This window comes from Periophthalmus magnuspinnatus, chromosome 5 (assembly GCF_009829125.3).
Source record: "Periophthalmus magnuspinnatus isolate fPerMag1 chromosome 5, fPerMag1.2.pri, whole genome shotgun sequence".
Classification (NCBI taxonomy): Eukaryota; Metazoa; Chordata; class Actinopteri; order Gobiiformes; family Gobiidae; genus Periophthalmus; species Periophthalmus magnuspinnatus.
This window is the reverse complement of record NC_047130.1, coordinates 24,735,036-24,756,793: the sequence shown is the minus strand read 5'-3', so window position 1 is coordinate 24,756,793 and position 21,758 is coordinate 24,735,036. Positions and strand designations below refer to the sequence as shown.

At 36.9% G+C, this 21,758-nt stretch overlaps 1 protein-coding gene across 1 annotated transcript; it reads left to right on the top strand.

The window, feature by feature from the left end:
• The first annotated feature begins 1,138 nt into the window (after nucleotides 1–1,138).
• On the top strand, nucleotides 1,139–19,871 carry LOC117371679 (caM kinase-like vesicle-associated protein). The gene is made up of 11 exons (XM_033967379.2): nucleotides 1,139–1,347; nucleotides 12,371–12,511; nucleotides 13,283–13,414; nucleotides 14,640–14,714; nucleotides 14,806–14,944; nucleotides 16,038–16,158; nucleotides 16,234–16,309; nucleotides 17,266–17,399; nucleotides 17,480–17,558; nucleotides 17,775–17,862; nucleotides 18,607–19,871. The coding sequence occupies exons 2-11, from the start codon at nucleotides 12,417–12,419 to the stop codon at nucleotides 18,874–18,876; spliced, it is 1,209 nt and encodes a 402-aa protein (XP_033823270.1). The 5' UTR covers nucleotides 1,139–1,347; nucleotides 12,371–12,416; the 3' UTR covers nucleotides 18,877–19,871.
• Nucleotides 19,872–21,758: the final 1,887 nt, after the last annotated feature.

Below are 21,758 nucleotides of genomic sequence, written 5' to 3'. Positions count from 1 at the left end.
TTCAAACACATTTAGTGGTCTTCTAGTGGAGGTGATTGGAGCACAGATGATAAGCTCTAAGTGCACCCAGATCAAGCTGACCCAGGACCCATCATTCACTGTCACAGTAATTCATGATTATACGAGCAAATAAGTCACTAACTCTAATGTATGTCTGTGGACTGAGGAAGAGCACACACACACACACACACACACACACACAAACACACCCACACACACACACACGCACTCTGCTTAGGCCAGTGTAAAATGGATAACTTACAAGAGATTTAAGATGTGTCCATAGGTTAACACAGCAGAGATGACATGTAAAACTTACATTAAAGGCACATATTTAAGATGTGATGCATTAGTGGGGTCCACCTCCCTCTTGTCTCTATGTTATTGCTTAGGCTGGAATGTTCCCCAGTATGGAATTAAACTTGGGAGTTAAGCAGGTGTTGCAACCAGGCTATGATACAGGTAAGATCTATGGAGAGGTAACAAGGCATGTTTTTTTTTTTTAAATCAATAAATGCTAAATAAATAAGTGTAATGCCATGTTGTGGAGACAATGACATCTCCATGGATATAAGTAGAATTAAAGTTACAAATAACACCTTTAAGAAGAAGTAAGGACTGCATGTTTACAAGAAAAACATTACTGCCTTTTTAATGAATTAACTGCATTAATGTGGCTGCATCAGGGCCAGTTCTGGGCAGTGTTGCCATGAGGTAGGTCTACAAACTCTGCTCAAATGAATAGTCTACAATCAAATATTTGGTGTGAATTTTATTTGTACTAAAAAAAAAACAAGCCAACTGCGATCCCCAGCACCAGATTTTAAGGCGCAGAGTTCACGATGGAAAATCAGCACCGTGCCCAATAACATATTTAACGAGCAGAACCAAATCTGCTCCAAAAGTAGATCTCTTTGGTGATGGGCAACTTCCGGTGGGACTTTGCTAAAAACAACACTTTCTTCTAGATGGGACACTTGGACGTAGCATCAACAGCGCAGACGTTCGCGGGTTCACTCACTGTCAAAAACTCCTTTGAATATCGGCTCCACAAACATTACGCATAAACACAGAGGCGCGCTCCGCTCCGCTCCTCCTCTCCTCCTCTCCTCCTCTCCTCTCTGCTCCCCTCCTTCCTGCATCACCAGCCGCTGCTACCATCTCCCGCTCACGTAATACTCCCGTGAACGAGCTGACTTCTTCTCCTGGAAATGAAATCTTAAAATCTGTGCCATATCACATCGGATGTAAACCCAGCAGCCAGTCAAGGAAAAGTAAAAAAAAAAAAAAAAGGGCGTCAAAAACTACAACACTGGCAACAGTTTGTTACCTTTGACTTCATTAAAGGTAAGTGGGCGTTGTGCTTTTAAACAGTAGTCTTTTTATTCACTCAGAAGATGTAGTTGTAAAGTGTAGGGGATTGTAGAGGATCGCGTCTGTCGTGCGCTTTGGCGTTTCAAGCGAACAGCACGATTTGGGGCGAAAACTTTTGCGGCATTGGTCGCCTGTTTAGTGAGCCACTGGGTGCACTTTTTTTTTTTTTTTTTTGCTTTATCACAATCTCCCGCAACCTCATGAAAACCAAACATGTGGTCGTGTAACTAATGATGTTTTGGATTTATTTGTGTTTTAGTAAATGCGTCGATCGTTGCCAAGTCATTTTTTTTTCTCTCTTTCTAACGTGAACAAGCAGCTTTCTAATAATGTGTGCTGTGAAGTTGTGTGGACACGGACTGCTGCAACGTTTTGCACTTATGGATGGAGACACTGAAATCATTGCAGGTGTAGACTAGTCCTAAAAACATTTCACTCTTTTAACATTAGGATTTTGGTCACGGTGCTTTGAAGTGGCTTTGAGAGGAACGTGCTCTACTTCTTTATATAGTCTAAATGATTCTTTATTTATGTGATTTGGGGTTTATATGCACAAGGCATTATGATATCTATGAATCCTAGGTTCTGTTTATTGTATTAGTTGCTTTGGATGCCTATATTTTGATCTATAAAACACCAGAAATGACAGATAACACCCCACATAATTGTTAATTGCATATGGATAGAAATTTGGAATATGTAAGACACAATTTTAAACTTTTGGTATTTCTGATTGCTACTTTTAAAAGGTTCACCGTGTAACTTTTCTGGTAGATGGTATGCCACCTGCTTGTCTCCATGGAGATGCTTTGCCCGGTTATTTTTCTGTAGCTCTCTGTGAAGTCAGATCTGCAGAGAGGCGACCCTGCTCACAGTCACATTGGTTGTTAATGAAGATATTTAACAGTTAAAACGCCTGTAATTTACTAAAGATAAGTTTAAAGCCATTTTGTGAAACATTCCAGTCAAAGATGATCAACATGGAGACAAGCAGGTGGCGTACCTTGTAGCAGAAAAGTTACATACTGTTCCTTTAACATGGTTGAAGTCAAAGATGCTGGCTTTAATTCAATGGATAAATCTTGGAGCACTAAACACACTTTGGTAATTACTTTATACATTATTGTTTTACTAAGCCAAATCCTGTTACACATGGTGAGAGTTTGTAACTTACAGAACTTAGATGGTTCAAAAACAACAACAATATTGAGTCTTTTTATGCGTTTATCCTTTCATGACTTGAACAAACTGAACCCCTAATGCACCATGATATGTATAAAGTAGAAGTACGATGATATGATAGTGACTGATCATGATTTTCTTCATATTAAAACAAATAAAATGTCTTCCCTATTTAATTTAATGAGCACAAGGAATGCATCCAAGTCTAAAATGGTCAAATATACTCCAAAGTCTGAACTCTGCTCCAAACCACATGCTGACAGAGGATTAGCTGTGGACCTTTCCTTTAAAAAGACTCAAGCTGATCACTGATGATTACATATGATGCAGATCTGAGTATCCAAGGAATATATTTAACTAAGTAAGCCATATGCAGCAGGCAATGCAGTTTTTAAGCTCAAAGCATTTGTGACTAGTCATGAAATCACAAAACTTCCCTACAGAGGAAGGCTACATCGCATCCATTTTAGAAAAGTAAGCAAAGATAAAGGAAATACTGCCAAACTGCAAGTCATTCACAATTATAATCCCCATACGTGTTTCATGATTACGTTCATGCAGTGTTTTTGGTGTTGGAGACTGATGCTGAGAACTCCACAGTACCACAGTGCGGATACTGTAGCTCCGGTCGCCATGGAAACAAAACAACATCAGAAGAAACTGGTCAGAGCTTTGGCAGTGATGATGAATAGTGGCGTGTGACAGCGGCAACGAAGCAACAAGCGCACTGAGGACAACAGTATGAAGCCAGTATCCAAATGCACGATGGAAACTGTTCTAAGTTTAGGTTGTATGTTCAGAGTCTGCTGCTAAAAATGACAGGGGATACATATGACGCATTAGAGGCTGCATACAGTCGGAGTTGGCGCGAGTACAAGGCCGTCTGCCAAGCTGCTTTATCTTTTAAGAAAATTTACTTGACCCTGAGCAATAAAAGAGAAAGACTTTTATGTGACAAAACAACCCAGTATTAGACAAACTGGTGGTGACATTGTTCATTTATTTTGAACTTGTTGGTGCCATAAGGAGTAATGCACAGGAGGAGTGGTTTTAACAACTATATGGACAAAAGTGGCTGCTACACCTCCATTTACCCTCACATTAATTCATTTATTCACTATAGCCAGATTCATACATTCCTCTAACAAATGCATGTCTTAAGATGGAGAAATTAACTTTTGGACATTGTTTTGCGTCTTAGTCCTATACATGGGTTTCAGTTTCTGTTTGTAAGAGCAGTTTTGAATATTTTTGCCCTTTTAAAAGATATATTTTGTATGGTAACAGTACAAATGCTTCATCACTTTGAAACAAATGGCTAGACAGCTAAAAAGACCGATTTTGTCAGAAGATAACTTGAGTGGAAAGGATTAAGATTTCATTTCACTTTTTTGATAAAGTGAAGGGGTTTGGCTGGACATACTAAAATAGACAGTACGGATAAATATATAGTTTTTGTTGCAGAAATGAAAAATAATGAGGCTTTTGAAATCTGTTTTGTCTTTGGAGTTTTGTCTCTTATCTCGTGAGGACAGTTCTTTCCATATCTGCATTCATTTGCTTATTATTATCAATTTGCCTGATTCTTTTCAATATTTTTTGTTTCCAAGAGGGCACAGGTCTCTTTTTATTTGAGCGCAGAACAGTAACAGGCTGAAAGTACACACGCTTCTGTATTCCTTTGATTTTTGAATATGTCTAAAATATTTAAATGTTAAGTCTCACCCTGTAAGGCAAAGATTAAGAATTAAAATGGGCATATTATTGCTTAAATAGCCTATATGCGTTCTTAAAATATGAGAAAAAAGAAATTCTCACAGTTTGGAGTCAGATAATAACTACCGGTAACCTCATTTGTGTAACATGGCTATACTACATAGCAAGTCCACTCAAGCTGCTTTAAGTACCTCAAACTTTGTGCTAGTCCTATGTTATGCTAACAAACCCATCTGATGTACTCTCCACCTGTAACAAATTTAAATAGGCTACAGACCGCTGCATCACAGGGGGAGGCAGGTGCAATGCAGTTGGGATAGAAACAGATTAGAAGACCACATTTGAGTTCATAGAAAGTATTGTCCAAAACATCTTTATCCCTAATGTATAGCACCTCTGAGGCCTGTGGTGAGAGTCTGTATAACGGACTGTTTTCTGCTCAACATCCAGTGACAATGGTGAATGCAGCGTTGCCATGGAAACAAAGGTGTTACTTGTACTTTGTTATTGGCCGATGCAACTGGTCAGTATTAGCTAATGCTGCCTATTAGTGGCAGTGTTATTCAGTCTACTGTGCCAAACACAATAGGGAAAGCATGAATACAAAACAGAGGTAGTTTAATGCAGATATATAAGATTGTGACCACTGCTTTGTGAACAAGTGATTTTAGATTATTGAATTATATGACACCTGTTATTGTCCGTGGGTGGTATGTACAGAGTGAACACTGTGTCCTCAAAGTGGATGTGCAAAAGGCAGAAAAAATGAGCAACCATAGAGACTTGAGGGGAACTGACAAAGACTCAACTTGGAGCAAGAAAACTAGGTCAGATTATAGCAAAAATTTCTTGTCTGGCAAGTTTAGAATGATATATCTGTATTTTTATGCAGAGGGATGTGAGCCTGGTCATCACTCCCTCTGCTGCACCTTGAGCCAGCCTCGAACATGGCCATGCAATCAGATTTGTTTATTTCAGTGGCACGTGTGAAACAAAGGAGCTCATTGGTTAAACATTATTTTGAACAAAATCACATTTCTCTTACCTCAGATTTTAGTGAGTCAGTCATTGATACTGCAATGTTTTTAAGTCCACTGTGTTATTTTTTCCTTGTGTTCACCCATATTTATTTTTGAGAGGCAGTAGCTCTGTCGGTAGAGTGTTTGTCTACTGATACAATAGGTTGGCAGTTGGAATCCTGCTCTCAACATAAACGTCATTGGTTGAGCGTCAGATTCACTGAACCACAGATTGGAGGTGTGATTCCAACTCGTACAGATGAAAGCCGTTGATGTGGGAAAGAAATGTAACCCGCCTCATCCCTAGTGTCTGTGTACACTGGTGTGTGAATGTGTGTGTGAATGTGTGTGTGTATGTGTGTGTGAATGTGTGTGTGAATGGGTGACTGGTCCCTTGATGTAAAGCGCTTTGAATGACGTGAATGTGGAAAAGCGCTGTATAAAAAGGTGACAACTGCCACACATGCATACTCCTGATTGGCCAGTATATCTGTCAATCACGCCCAGGGAGATTCAGGAAGATTCAGTGGTGACCAGACTCACATCTTTGTATTGGAGAAGAGTGTATTCTGGATCCCAAGCAACAAAACTGCTGAATGTAGGGCTGTCAAAGTAAGATATCCATATTCTACTTGATATTAAAGTATTGAAACTAGATACTCATTTGAAAATCACATAAAAGGGACAACATTTGGATATTTCAGTGGCCCCAGGAAGACTAGCTGACTGCACTAGTTTCAACTAATGGGATCCAAATAAATAACCAATGACCTTTCCCGAATAGTTTTAGAACGGTCTTGATCTAAATAAAAACTTGTATAAGACCACTGTAATACTGAAGGACAAACTATTATTTCGAGTTGAAAAATACATTCTATTGTGTTTTATTATCGCCGTGGTTTCAAAATCGTAAGTATTCCAAAGTACAGTATAACACTAGTAAGGTGTCAATAGATATACGAAAAGAGACAAAATCTTTAATGTTATGGCTTATGGAGTTAATGACTTGAAAAACCTTTTACAAGAACTAAACTATGGAAAAAATGGTGTACAGCATTTTGTCTTAGTATCAAAATGGAGTTGCAATTTTAATATCTTGACAACACGAGTCGACAAAACAAATAGAAGTTGGTGACCGTAATGTTCTGCTTGATATGTCGTTGTAAGCCAAGGCAAACAGGAAGGTACCAATAATTGCCTGTTGTTGTGCTATTCTGCCTGCGTATTGTTGTGCACTGTCACTTCTCGCAAACAGACAATACGAGGATTTATTCTGTAACCTTCTTTTGAAAAACGGAAATAGGTGCATCTATTGTGAGGCAGGAGCAGATGGCACAGTATAAACTCAGTTCCACAAAAGTTATTGGAAAAAAAACTATCTACAAATCCCACATAAGTATATTCACAACATCCACAATTCACTGCACGCCAAAACTGCAATATTAAAACGTGATGAAAAGTATATGGTTTTTGCACAGGTTTTAAGCCAGATGTCCTTCCTGAGATGCAGCTTTTGTTTTTATTATATAGGCTTGAGGTTGGCAAAACATTTACAATGGACTGTTCTGGTCTGTATGGCAAATTTTTGTAAGAATGAAATAAACAAACCTTGTTTTTTGGGGGTTTTTTTTACTAGTTTTTGGTAGAACGTTGTCTTATTTCAGATTATTGCATGTTATTGCTTTGCTTAGAGTGTTTAATGCCATATTGTGTAACATTCCAGACGAAACAAGTACGTGGTATAAAAAAGCTCAACAGTTCACCTTCAGATTACGTAGCTTGGCAGCCTGCTCGCCATCCTCAGTACTTCTGTGTCTCCGGTTTTGAAGAGCCGTCAAATTTCTTCCGTTATATACTCGGTTGTTAGTCTTTTTTAGTCCTGCACTTAGATTATCACAATAAAAAAAAAAAAGCATGATTTCATAGAAGTTATTTATGCAAGAGTACTTTATAAATTGTGCTCTCAACACTAATCGCTTGTGCATGCCTGCCTGTGTAGTGCTCTTCATTAAGATGGTTTAAAAAGGTTGAGATAAAGACGTCTGATTCAGCACTATTCAAGTATGTGAATCTTTTCTTCTTCTGGGAGTGAAGGAGAACATCTTTTATCCACGAGAATACTCAGAAACCATTTAACAAAAGGGAAAAAACTGCATGACTTTATCAGATTGTGCAGTGGGTTGAGGCCGACACATATGGTGAAAGAGGCATTGATGAGGTGAACTACACTGAGCGCTTTCCACGTTACATAAGTTTGTCGTTTTTATACGTGTTCGAGTATTATTTAAAAAATGTTTTGTTTACACTAACGGCAAGATGGACCTTTATTGATCTTGCATTGGGGTAATTCACTTGTTATCCACAGAATCAGGGACTGTTGCTATAGCGATTCAAAACTAAATATTGATTGGCAAAATGTCTTCAATAGAACATGAAGCTGAAATCCATGAAAAACAGCTCTTAATACACACTGAAGTGCAGATAGTGAGATAACTGTGCTTGCAATACAAATCAAGACAAGATTATTACTAAAAAAAATGAATATAACGTCATAACATAAAGAATCCAAAGAATCCGACTGATGGTAGATACAGTCTGCCTATTTTTTCAGACTGCTGTATAGGCAAACTTATGTAATTTCCACCAAATGATTTTAATTTTTGTTAATCCAAGGTATTGTATATGAAGTGCTTTGTTTTAGGAAAGCTCGAATATAAAAATGTAAGATTATATATGAAGGATTTTTAGACGCAGCCCTTTTTTCCTACAAACAATAGAGCAAGTCTTTTGTTACACATTACTGCGCTGTACCTTCTCCACAAGTATTCAGACAGAGCTTCATAAATGTTCTTTAGCCTATGTTTTATTTAATACCAAAGTACAATTGTTTTATAATCCACTCACAGGACTGAATGAAGAGGCTGTTTGCTGCGGCTCTACTTAGTCTAAAATAGGTAGACTATAGCCTGAGAGCGCAGTAAGAAAAAGAACAGAGCAAAGTGTTCATGCTTTTTGTTTAAGTAGCTTTAGAGAAATAGCTTTTTTGTATATTGTCCCCAGGAAACTTCTGAAACAGCACGGCTTATTTTGGAAAACAAAATGGCCACGAATGGAGAGACACGGCTTGAGGCTGATGTACTAAGTGTGTCCATGTGTGTTTACTTTGGTTTATAGAGCAGCTTGTTCTTGTCACACATAAGTCGGGTCCCTAAAACATGAACTGGCCCTGGACGATAAGACTTAAGCTAAACTCTAAATGAAATAAGATAAGAGTAGTTTGAGTTGTAATTTGTATCACAGAGAATCATCAAACGTTCAGCTGCTTGTTGCTGATGGTCTGTGGTGACATGTGGTCTGCACCAGTTGGTTACGTAACAACAGTTTGAACAAAAGTGCAGTTTGCTTTTCGACAGTTCCTTATTTTCTTTGGCTGTTTATGTCACATTAACTTAAACGTGTAACTTCACTTGTAGATGTTTTGACACCTGTTTGTCCTCATGAAGATGCTAACGCTTTGCCTGGAATGTTTAGCTCGTCTCCGTCGGGCCACTGTGGAAAATTTCAGGAAAAGCATAACATCTCCATGGATACAAGCGGGTAGAACTTCCACGGCTTTGACTTTATAATTCAGAACATTTGATTTCTTGGTCATGATGTCAATAATGATGAATTATAACATCGTGATGTTTTGTCACAGTAATTATAACTTTAAATGTGATATTGTAACATGTCTGGTGTGAACTTGAATGAGCCTTTGGGATTACTGACTCCAGACCAGCTTATTGTTGTTTTATGGCCTAAATGTTCAGATTGTTTCATTTAGATTTCACTTTCACATATTTTTTCACGAGCTTACTATACCCTGCTTGCTGGAGTATGCTATTTTTCCCGGAATTCATGATGTAATTATAATTTGGGGGATGTTCTTTGAGGTAATAGCACAGTAAAAGTGCATTCCCCGCACTATAGTCTACTACAGTCGAGTCAAAACTGCTTGATGTAAGATAAGATGGGGGAATCTTCCGTGTTGCAATGCAAAGAAGCAGAATAATTCAAATATACAGAAAAATAAGAGTTTAAAAATAGTTCTGAAATAGACCTGAAATCTTACTGTTTTACTCATTTATAAATCAGGTACTAATTTAGATGATGTCACTGCTTTGGTTGTTTGTGTCCAGACCGGTGGTAAAAAAGCAGAGTCCTGGCTCCTGCTCCAGACAGAGGCTCACTCACATCCTCCCACTCTCTGCTCTGCTCCACATCCACAGCAGCTACTGAAGAAATACACTGCCAAAATACACTGTTTACATGTACACACTGGGACACTTAGCTGCTTTTGTTATTGTTGTTTATTTCATAGCAACAATTTAGCCTCATTACCTTATCACACTTTGGTACCACTTTGGAGACTTGACTCACAAATCATGTATTAAGGGGTTAGTAGAGTTAATTGATATTTGGTGTTAACTCATAAGAACCAGTGATGGGACATTCGTGAACGAGGCGGGGCTTTTATTCTCCACTTTTCTCCTTTAATGTTAATCTTACGATGATTATTCGTGATTATTTATGTTTCGATTTGTTGTATTGTGATTTTAATGTCTTTTTTTATTCTGTAAAGCACTTTGAATTACCTTGTGTACGAATTGTGCTGTACAATTAAACTTGCCTTGCCTTAACGTGAATGGTTAGATCCAGATCTTATTAAAAAATATATATATATATATATCTTTTTCCTTATAATTTTAATGCATTTTGTGCTAATTAACATTGAACCAACACAAAATCAGCACAGAAACAGAGAAGGTAACAGGAGTGAGAGCTTTGATCACAGAACGTATTTGGCATCGTGATAACAGTTATTTTAATGATTATTATTATTGTAGTGTGATATTTTATTTAGATTCTGGATCATTTTAGATGGTAAACACAGTCCCAGGTAAGCTCTCAGTCTGAACAATTTTAAACAAGCCTTGGTCATTTCTCTCTGTAATTAGTTTGTAGTTAAATGAGTTCTCACATGGGCTTTTGTTATATAAATAAATAAATAAATAGCAAAAGAGACAGTCTTTTGAACAGCTCTTTGAAATGAACGGACCCAAAAGATTACCATCCTATAAAGGAGCCGAAAGTCCCTTAATTAAGTTATTCAGCCTGAATCAGCCTTTATAAACTATTTGTTCATTATGAATGAAGTCTTTTCATAAGGCTAAGAGTGGTTATTTTAAAGTGTTACCCACACTTCTACTTCATGAACTGCTTGTGTGTTTATTGGTATAATGTACTTCCACTTATGGAATGATAGTATTTAGCACTGGCTGAAAGAATCGACGGGGCAGAGTAAAGACCAAAAGTCAAGAGTGGATCCTGTCAGAAATAGTTTTATGTGCACCAGCTGTTTAAAAAGAGTAATACTAAAGCACACATATTGGACGTCCAGCTGTTTCTTTTTCCATTTTTTTCCTGGATGTCTCTAAATCTTAATTAATAATCATAATTTAATTCACCAGATGTTTTTTGTTTCAGTAGCATTGTGTCAATGTTGGATGAAACACATTGATGAAGCACATTTCAATAAGTAAAAATATTAACTTCAACAAAAAACACTGCATTGATTCCAAAGCTCAAATGTTTTACTAAGTCACATTATACAAAACTGTTGAACTGTTGAATACAGACTTTATATAACAAAAACACTGAAATGTGTTTTCAGAGTATACTTTCCAGTGGAGAACAGTGCGTTAAACTGAAGCGATGGGTCAAGTCCACCTGTGTCTCTTGAATACTCTGCTGCAGCACAGGACTGACTCACGGCAGCTCTCTGAGTACAACTACACTGTGGATACAAAATGTGCTTTTAATTTGACGCTCCGGTGATGATCAAATTAGTTGTACTGGGTAATATGAGAATCTATTTTCTCATATTGATCTATCACTTATGAAAAACTGCTCAGGATTAGCTGTGAACCTCTTGATTAAAATGAGAGGTCCACGAGAGTTTTTTTTTTTTTTTTTTTTAACGATTAAAACAAACGGTGTACTTCTAGAAGACCAGTGTGTATCATCATGTACGGCTGACTTGGGCTGGTTGTAGCAACTTTGGGCTTAAGGTTGGATTGAAATTGCAATTTGAATAGTCAGAATGTTCAAAAGACCTGTAATGTGCTTTTATCATTGAGAACATGCAGTGCGGACTAGGGCTCTACGATTATGGAAAAAAACATCTAAATGTGTTTTTCTAATTTGATGTTCTACTCATGAAAAGCAGGAATCTGTTCAGAGCGGATTGTAAATGACTCCAGGAGCATTAACATTTGAGAGAAGCCTGAAACATGATGATACGATCAACTGAAATAACGTAATACAACAATCCTACAACAACATGTTTGGAGTGGTCTAAACGAGGGATGCACCGATCCAATACCGGTATCGGATATAGATACTAGTACTGAAAAATTTGCTGGATCAGATACCTTCCGGATAGTGGTTCAGTCGATATCCTAGTTAAACATATAAATTGATGTAATAAGACTATTTCCTGGTTGTAGTTGTAGTAGAAATAAATGAAGTTTTCAGACTTTGCACTGGCACTGATGGCTGATATCAGGTATTGGCAGATACTTAAGCCTACAGTATCGAAATCAGTATCGGAACTGGAAAAACTGGATCGATGCAGCTCCAGTCTAAACCACAGCTACAGCAAGAGTTTTCTATAAAAAAGATAGGATGTTTCGTTCTTTGGAGAGGACCTTTTTTGCTGCGTGATAATTGCTCCAGCTCACATAGTATTTTTGATTTGTTTGTGATATATTGTACAGCCACTAAGATGGTTCGTACACAGGGCACAGAATTTTCAACTTCTCCCCTGAACTCTATACCTATTGCGTATTTTTTCCTTGGAGTTATTCTTCCATTGTTGACCCTATAGCATACAACCTTCCCACAACACACCAGTATCCTCTGCAGTAGCCTCACTATATTCTGTGATTCAGGATCTCTTTCTTTATCCATTATAGATGTGTGTTGTCTGTCATCCCCACTGCAGTACAATCTCTTCTTCTCTCCGTCTTTCTGTCCAGATTGTGTTGTGCTGTGGAGGTTTTCGCGGCCCCGGCCCGAGCTGCCATGCCATTTGGTTGTTTAACACTCGGGGAGAAGAAGGATTACAACAGTCCTGCAGAAGTCACCGACAAATATGACCTCGGACAAGTTGTCAAGTCGTAAGTGCCAAGCTGTTGTTTTCATAGACAAGCAGGATACAAACAGACCTGTGCAGTTATACATGTCAAGAAAAATGCTATTAAATCATGTAACTAGAATAATCAGATAAGCCAGTATCTGATTTTTGGTGCATGTTTACAAGTACAAAAGAAGTCTGATCCTCAAAAATACTCGGTGACGTTTCAGTTAAACAGTGTATTTTTAGAGTAACTGTTCAAGGAATTAACTCAATCATTAACGTTTTATCTTTCATTCATGTTTGTCTTTGCTGCTTTTTGCATAATTTAATAATCAGTGAATAATTAATATGAAAGAAATGCGATCATGTCCAGCGGTGGAAGGTAATGAAGTACAAGTAGTAAATTCTGTACTTTACTTGAGTACATTTTACAGTTGGGACTTTTTACTTTTACTTCACGACATTTGAGAGAGGTATCTGTACTTTCTACTCCGCTACATTTTTTAACTGGAACAAAAAGCAAAAAGTACTTTTCATATGACTTTAGGGGTTATTTTTATGTTTGCCGTAACATCCTGACTAAAATTCTGATTTGTATTGTAAGCTGTTGACCAAAATCTGTATATTTTTTTAATCAGTATCTATCAAAGGATACAAGGGCTATATTAAATCAATTGTGCACAAACTGCTCTAACTACTGTGTGTTATTATCTATTTTATTTGTGCGTTTGAATAGCTATACATCAGTATTTACACCTGTATTACATGTAAACAGTAACAGTCATTTTGTGTAATCTTTTTTTTTTCCCAGGGAGGAGTTCTGTGAGATTTTCCGGGCGAAGGATAGAACCACCTTGAAAATGTACACCTGTAAAAAGTTTCACAAAAAGGACGGAAGGAAAGTGCGGAAAGCTGCCAAGAACGAGATAATGATCCTCAAGATGTAAGTGATGCTCTGAGCTCCATAAAAGACCATTCAGATTCCTCCAATCCAACACACTGTACACTTGAGACATGACAGTGTGTCCAGCAGCATTATATTAGTTTTCATACGGACACTATCTGCTTTTCTCTCGCCATTACCACATGTTTTCTTGTATATTCTTAAGCAGATATATAATTTATTCCGATGTATAAACTCTGATGACGAGGGCTGACTTGGCTGTCTGCCTCTGCTGAGATCCGCAGCTTGTTAGGGACTTCAAAACATATGGGAAAGTATTAGTCAACTGTCAACACTGCATGTACTGCTATAAATACACCACGCTACGTCTAAAAGAGATAGAAGTTTTACTCAGCGAGGGGCGGAACGGTCAAAAGTTCAAAGTGGGGCAACGTGAAGTCTTAAAAAAGATGCTCAGGTTTATGCAAAATTAACCTCCTGAGACCGGGTGTCCTCATCTGTGGACAACACATTTTTTGAGTTGTTTAGGCCACAGTGCAAATTTTTAGAAGAACAGCAACAAGAACATGTTCAATTTTGAATATTTCTAGGAGTTTAGAATATTTATTTATTCATTTATTTTTTATCTATTTTTATTTGATTTGATTTTTTTATGTTTTTTAAATTATTTTTTTATTTGATTTGATTTTTTTTTATTGTATTTTTATTTATTTTTTATTTTTATTTTATTTTTGTATTTATGTTTCATTTGATTTTATATTTTTGTATTTTTATTTGTTTTATTATTTTTTATTGTATTTTAATTTTTATTGATTGATTTATTTTTATTTTATTTTTATTTAAAGGCACATGTCTTCCTGCTCCTGTCAGCAGCACAAATGAGACACATTGATCCTAGAGGCACAATTGTTTCTAATTTTGTTTTTTACAATGTCTGTGTTCAAGCTCTTAATAGTTTTTGCAAATAAAGTCCTGCAGGAGCTTGGGTCTCAGGAGGTTAAACTTCGATCATATCAGTGTGGTCCAATAAGGTTGGGAGATATGATGTTATGGATGTACATCGATATTTTGCCCCAATCCGTAATAACTATAATCCTAAAAATTGTTCCGGGGGCCACTAATGTACCTGTCTGGTCCTATTACCATGCTATGCACAATGTGATGCTATTTTATCAGCTATATTTATGCACACGCCTCAGTCTTGTCTTGCCTACAAATAGATTCATTAACTCCCTTTTCTTGCTCTCTTCCTGCATCTCAAAAGGGTAAAACATCACAACATCCTGCAGCTGGTTGACGCTTTCGAAACCAAGAAAGAATACTTCATCTTTCTGGAACTGTGAGTATTATCGGAGGCACCTGGTAAAGAGGCTGCTAATCTAAAAATATGTGTTACTCTGTTTTGACACGTTTGGCTGTGACTTCTGCAGCGCTACAGGCAGAGAGGTCTTTGACTGGATCCTGGATCAAGGGTACTATTCGGAGAGAGACACCAGCAACGTTATGAGGCAGGTGTTGGAAGCCGTTGCCTACCTGCACTCCCTTAAAATTGTCCACAGAAATCTCAAGGTAATAGTAATATTCAAATGTACTTCAGTGGTCAATCTATAATTTAAACCAAAAAAGTTAGGATAATATACACAGAGTCATCCATAGCTTTATTATCACACACCTAATATAATATGTGAACACGTTTCTATCATAATTGACTTGATTTGTCTGTATAACTTGGGATGGTGAACAGTGAGTCAGATTTTAAGATGATAAATACTTGTATTCAGACATTATACGTGAGCTTCAAAGTGATGAAATATAAGTATTGTTACCATACTGATTACTGAATTCAAAACAAATATTATAAGCTATCTTTTTAATGGTCAAAAGGACTCAATATGGCGCCTAACAGAGGACGCTGGACCCCAAGAATACTGTGATAAGTGTATTTATTTACCAGCAGTGACCAAGCCGTAAATATGGTTGATTTACAAATCTTTTCTATTTGCATGAACATTATAATCTTCCCCCAAAATATTTTATTCATGACACACGAATAAACCAAAAGCACACAAGGCTCTGCTTCCTGCATTACTGTTCATCACTGCAAAATGCAAAATTGTAACACCTAATATGAGCCACAACAAATTGGCTGCGTCACTAATCCTTGCATGTGCCTATAATTTTCACACAATGAAATTAGAGCACAAAATTGACGCTTAAAATAGTAAATCCCACTCGCAAAAAAGGTGCCACAATAAAGAGGTAATCTGTGGTTTTAACTTCATCTGTTAATGCTAATGATCGTATGTGATTGCTGTATAGACGGTACATTTTAAAGCTGCACTATGTAACTTTTGTGGTGGGGGGTTCTGCCACCTGCTTGTTTCCATGGAAATGTAATTGTTTTGCATGGAATAGGGAAGATCTGTGGAGAGGTGACTTTGCAAAATAATGTGCTTTTCTAGCATATTTGAGCAATAAAAACACACAAAAGCAAATAAATGTGTGATAGGTGAGTTTATCCACTGTTGAACATCCCAGGCAAAGAAATATCATCTCCATAAACAAGCAGGTAACAGTCCCTCCAACAGAAAAGTTACACAGTGCACCTTTAAGCGTTCTAAAACGTTTTAAAAGAGGCTTTTTACCTTTTCCACTTTTGTAGCTGGAGAATTTGGTGTACTATAACCGACTGAAGCACTCCAAAATCGTAATCAGTGACTTCCAGTTGGCCAAACTGGAGAACGGACTGATCAGGGACCCATGTGGTACCCCAGAATATCTTGGTACAGTTTGTATCACATCTATAAAGCCCATCTAATATCATACCATTGTATTGACTTATGCTTGTGTCTTTGCAGCCCCTGAAATGGTGGGGAGACAGAGATATGGGCGGCCTGTGGACTGCTGGGCAATAGGAGTGATCATGTATATACTGTGAGTAGCCAGTAGAGTTCACATTTGTCTAAAATTGTAAGAATTCTGGATTATTTTATAGAGAGATTTAAAAAGATGCTTGCATTTTTAGTTTTCATTTAGTCTGAAGATAAAATGCACTGAAATGTCAACAATGGGTGCACACTTGCCCTGGTTTGAGCCCAGTTTAATCCTGATGTAGACTTGGTTTGGTCCTACTGTAGTCCTGGTCTAGTTCTGGTGTAGTTCTGGATTTTATTCTGGTTTAGTCACAATTTGGAAAGTGTGTGAATGCACTCTAAATCTATATAACATTTAGTCAACCAAAGAATACCTATTCTTTTAATTCACATGGTATTAGTAATTTTGCACTGGTTCTCCCACATGTAGAAATAATCAGACGTGGTCTTTGGATGTTTGCTTGTTTGTGGTTTGGAGCTCTCTGAAAAATAATAAATCTAAACTGTTTCATGGAGCTAAGATCATGTCCCACTGAACCCAACTAATCATTTTATTAGCTGAAAAACATATATTGTGAAACAAATTATTAAATTAACTTAGAATATAACTTCTAAACTATTAGGTACTACAAAAAATGAAAGTGGTTGCTGTTAAAGGTGTACTATGTAACTTTTCTGGTGGAGGGTTCGATACTTACTTATATCCATGGAGATGTTATTGCCTTGTGTTCAGTATGGCATTCATCTTTTCTATCTCCCTGGAGACTGGCAGGTGACACTACTAGCCCAAGTTACAAGTTTGATTTGCAGAAAGGCGAGTCCACACAAAACCCCTGTCATTGCCTTCATGCTAAATGGATCAATTTAAGGTCATAATGTGGAACATTACAACCAAAGCAATAACATTCATGGAGACAAGCAGGTGGCTGAGTCCTCCACCAGAAAAAGTAGCATAATGCATTTTTAAATTTATAGGATGAATCTGTCAAATTTGCCATATTTTTTTTTTCCCAATAGTTTGTCTGGAAATCCTCCATTTTATGACGATGGTGATGAAGATGAAGACAGCCGTGATAAAAATCTCTTTATTAAGATTTTGTCAGGAGACTATGAATTTGACTCTCCGTATTGGGATGACATTTCTGATTCTGGTGAGAGCTCATTAAGTACAATATTTTTGTTATTATTACAGTTTTTCAGCTTGTGTATGAATTGCTCCTGTTGTTTTCAGCCAAGTCTTTGGTGGCATCACTGATGGAGGTGGATCAGGACCAGCGGCTCACAGCACAGGAAGCCATCAGCCATGAATGGTACTAAACACTGTCACTCCTCTGCATTATTCAGACCAGTGGATATCAACCTGTCGGAGCTACAGTCTCTGTTTAGGTCTAAGGATTGGTCAATTTAATAGAGGAATTTCATTATGCTTAAACAAAACATTATAAAGTATAAAACAATGTCATCTTGACCACAGATTCACACTCAGTACTGAAATATAAAAGTAATTTTTGTGTTATTTTTCTCAGGATTTCTGGAAATGCAGCATCTGACAAAAACATCAAGGATGGAGTTTGTGCACAGATTGAGAAGAACTTTGCCAAAGCAAAGTGGAAGGTTTGATATTTCAATTTGAATGAAAATTAGCCCAGACTATAAACTTGCAGTGGGACATTACAGAGGTAGCATAGTCTGCTGTCTGTCTACAGATATGAAGTAAAAGGAAACAAAAAACATGTCATACATGATGTAAAAGTTGTTAAGTTACATTTTGTGTTTTGGTTTTCTTAGTATCAAAGCAGTCCTGATGTAGACTTGGTTTGGTCCTGCTTTAGTCCTGGTCTAGTCCTGGTCTAGTCATGTGCTTCCCCCACATGTTCAAATAATCAGACGTTATTTTTAGATATTCTGCTTGTTTGTGGTTTGGCGCTCTCTTAATAAATTAAATCTAAACTGTTTACAATGGGATGTTTTTAAAAGGTATCATAGCATATTTTTTAAACATTGCGCTTTTGCAGTATGCCTACAAATATGAAAAAAAAAAACATGTTATACATGATGAAAAAGTTGTTAATTTATGTTTTGTGTTTCAGTTCTCAAACCTAATATCAAATCAGCTCTTCACATTTGGGTGCCAGACCCTATAAACTAAAATCAGTTACCGGAAAAAGTTCTGTCTTGGTGTATGGTATAATGGCACGAAAGCATTCCAGTTTTAGTTGTGATCATATTGCAGTTTTCAAACCAGCAGAAGTGCATGTTACTGCTGAAATTTATCAAAGTAGATATATATATTTGTATATGCATGTGTACGTATGTATGTAAGTGTTTTACCTGTGCTCTTGTGTCCACTTCTGACAGAAAGCCGTGCGAGTGACCACACTGATGAAGAGACTCCGTGCGTCAGAGGGTGATTCTGGAGCTAGTCCCGGGGCAGTCTCTGACCCCAACGCGCCCACCCCGCTCACTGGGGCTGGAGCAGGAGGTCTGAGCATGGCCGCCAGCATCAAGGCAGCACTCAGTGAAAAATCCAGCGACACACAGACTGCCTCAGTGATACAAGATGAACAACAACCCCAAACACGGTGCAACGGTGACGCTGTCCATGTGCAGCAGAAACAAGCAGAGTAGGTTAAAACACAGGAGAAGAAGTCGTACAACCATTACCAGTCAAACCCACACGGAGAGTCTAGCCAGGGATTCCTTTGGCTTGAAACCGCCATATTTGAGACCGCCATATTTGTTATCCTGAGCTGAATTTTTCAACAGCATCATGCGTTCTGTCATATTGCCTCTTGTGTTGGTTGAACTAATAGTGTGTCATTTGTTCATTTGTGTAAAATTCCCTTTAAAGCTTTTTAAACGTAGCCCTTAGCTGTTTTCCTTTACCCGTCATTAAAGCTAACATGTACTTTAGTAACACCCACTGACTAACTGTATATAATGTAGAGGTGTTTGTATGCTCAACATGTTTATAGATGTCAGCTTCACAAGTTACAACCATTTTTTGTTTCATAAAAGGAATAACTAGTAGGCCTATAAAAATCTATTTTGATTGGTTCAAATGATTTGCTTAAAATAGAACATTTAGGTCAATATTCCATAGTTATTATATCACTAATAACTCAAATATTACATTACTAACAACCATAGGGACCCTACAGTTAATAATCCACTGCAGCAGAAGGTAACAGACACAAGCTAGTTATGTACGTAAGTTTATTTGTTTTTTCTTTCTTTTTAGTTGAAGTGCCTTAATATTTGTTGCAGTAGGCTGATGTACAGGAACATTTCAGAGACAGCTGTAGAGTTTCACTGGTGTCTCTGAAATGTTTGAGAGAACTTTCCTTTGCTTTCTGTTCCGTCTTGTGCAGCTTTATTGTTTTTTGTGTTTTTGTCTAATTTGATACAGTCACATGTAGAACAGGCCTAATAGTTAAAATGTTAATTTGTAATGTGGTGTTAGATGTTATTGTGTTGTCACTTGTAATTAAAAAAGTCCAAGTGGTGTAGCTATGTTTATTTTCACTGTCATGTATATTATGAAGGCCTACTGTTTAGCTACATTTAGCTACTGAACTGGTTGCTCCAATGCTTGTGACTGAATAAAATGAGCAATACAATCTGGCTGATTTTTTTATTTTTATTATTTTATTTTTTTTTAAATCATTATTATTATTATTATTATCATCATCATCATTTAAATCTGTTTAAGTAGCCTGCTGGGCCATAGCTCTAATTCGTTTTTTGACTAGAACTAGTCTGAGGTCTATTTAATTAAAGGTGGAGGTATAGGTTACAAACATGTAAAAGACTTTTTTACATGACTATTAGCCAGTTTTCACTATTGATAACATTGTATTCTCCCTAGAAATACCTGAAAGGTACATTTGTTGAGCATAATAATTTCTATTAGACCCCAGAGCTTATTTTATAACCCAAATCAGATTTTTAAAAATGGTACTTGTTAAAATGAACTAAACTGAGACTTTCTGGTTTAGTTCATTTATTTATTTATGAATCAGCTTCAAGGTAGAACTTTTGTCAAATATTGTATTTTTTCAGTCCGCTCCAGTAGGTGGCAGTGTTACAACACAACGCACGCGACAAACCCGGAATAAATCAATTGTTTTGTGTGCATTAACAGCATTACCAAGTGGCCATCATGGATCAAATACAACACCAACAACAACAATAATAATAATAATAATAATAATAATAATAATAATAATAATAATAATAATAATAATAATAATAATAATAAGCAACGTTGGATGATATTGGCAAAATGAGTGAAGAAAACTTAACCACAAAGATAGACTATGATCAAAAAGCAATCCCCTTTTTGTGAGTTACCAGCCTCAGTAATGTTACTATAAATGTAATTAATGAATTAACTAAATCAGTATAACGTCATGAGGAGTTAGATTTTTGTTTCCATCACCCAGCCTGCTACCCTGTCTCTATGGAGATGTTGTTGCTTTGCCTGTAATTTTCCACTACTGGCATTAAATATATTCCTCTTGCGTTTATTTAAATAAGGTGTTTTTTCTTGTTGAACAAGCTTGTTACCATGTATACTGTGAATGAGCTCATCTCACCTCTCCACAGATCTGACCGGTAATTTGGCATGGTTTCTTCACCTGCTTGTCACCATAGAGATAGATTTATGCCATACTGTGGAATATTGTAGGTAAACAACATCACCTGGACCCTTCACCAAAAAAGTTTAGTGCACCTTTACAATTGTGCATATTATAATAATTTGTGCAGAGGTGAATTCATGCTTTCAACATTTATGGTGAGGTCTACAATTTTGTGTTTTGTTTCGTAGCTGCCATCTCTGAAGCTAGCAAGGAAACGATGATGAAACAGGAGGTGGAGGCAAAACATCCAGTAACGGTACTTCCAGGTCTCAAGGGATGATGACTGTTCAGACTCCCTTTTTTTTTTTCTATTCCTGCATTTTGTTCAAACACAAAGCCTATTTTTACATTACGTACATTTCAAATTCCAGAAGAAATTTTTTTTTATCGTGAAACAGTTATTTATATGCTCTGATTCTTTCCTTTTTCTCCATTTAAAATGTATTTAACTAGCTATTATGTGACCGTAACAGTTTGTAAATAGATTTGGCATTATAGTGAAAACAAATTAAATAAAAATAATTTGTAAATAATTTGTATAGGGCAGAAGAGGACCATAAACTTTGTGGAAAGTTTTGTTTTATGTGGATATATAAGATAGGACAAAAAAAATCTTATCAATATATCCTATGTTTTTATGATATAAAATATAGACTATATCTTGATATCTTTAGTTATGGTGAACAGACCCTCTTTTTTTTCCCAAACATGTCCTCCTTTTGGCACCCTAAAAAATTACCCCAAAATACCTGAGATTTTGACTCTACCAGTTGACTGCTTTGTGTGGAGCACAATCTTGGCTCATCTGATCAGATACAAACAGCGGCGCTTGTCTGCAGTGTGTGCCTAAACTCTGCCTTTCCCCTC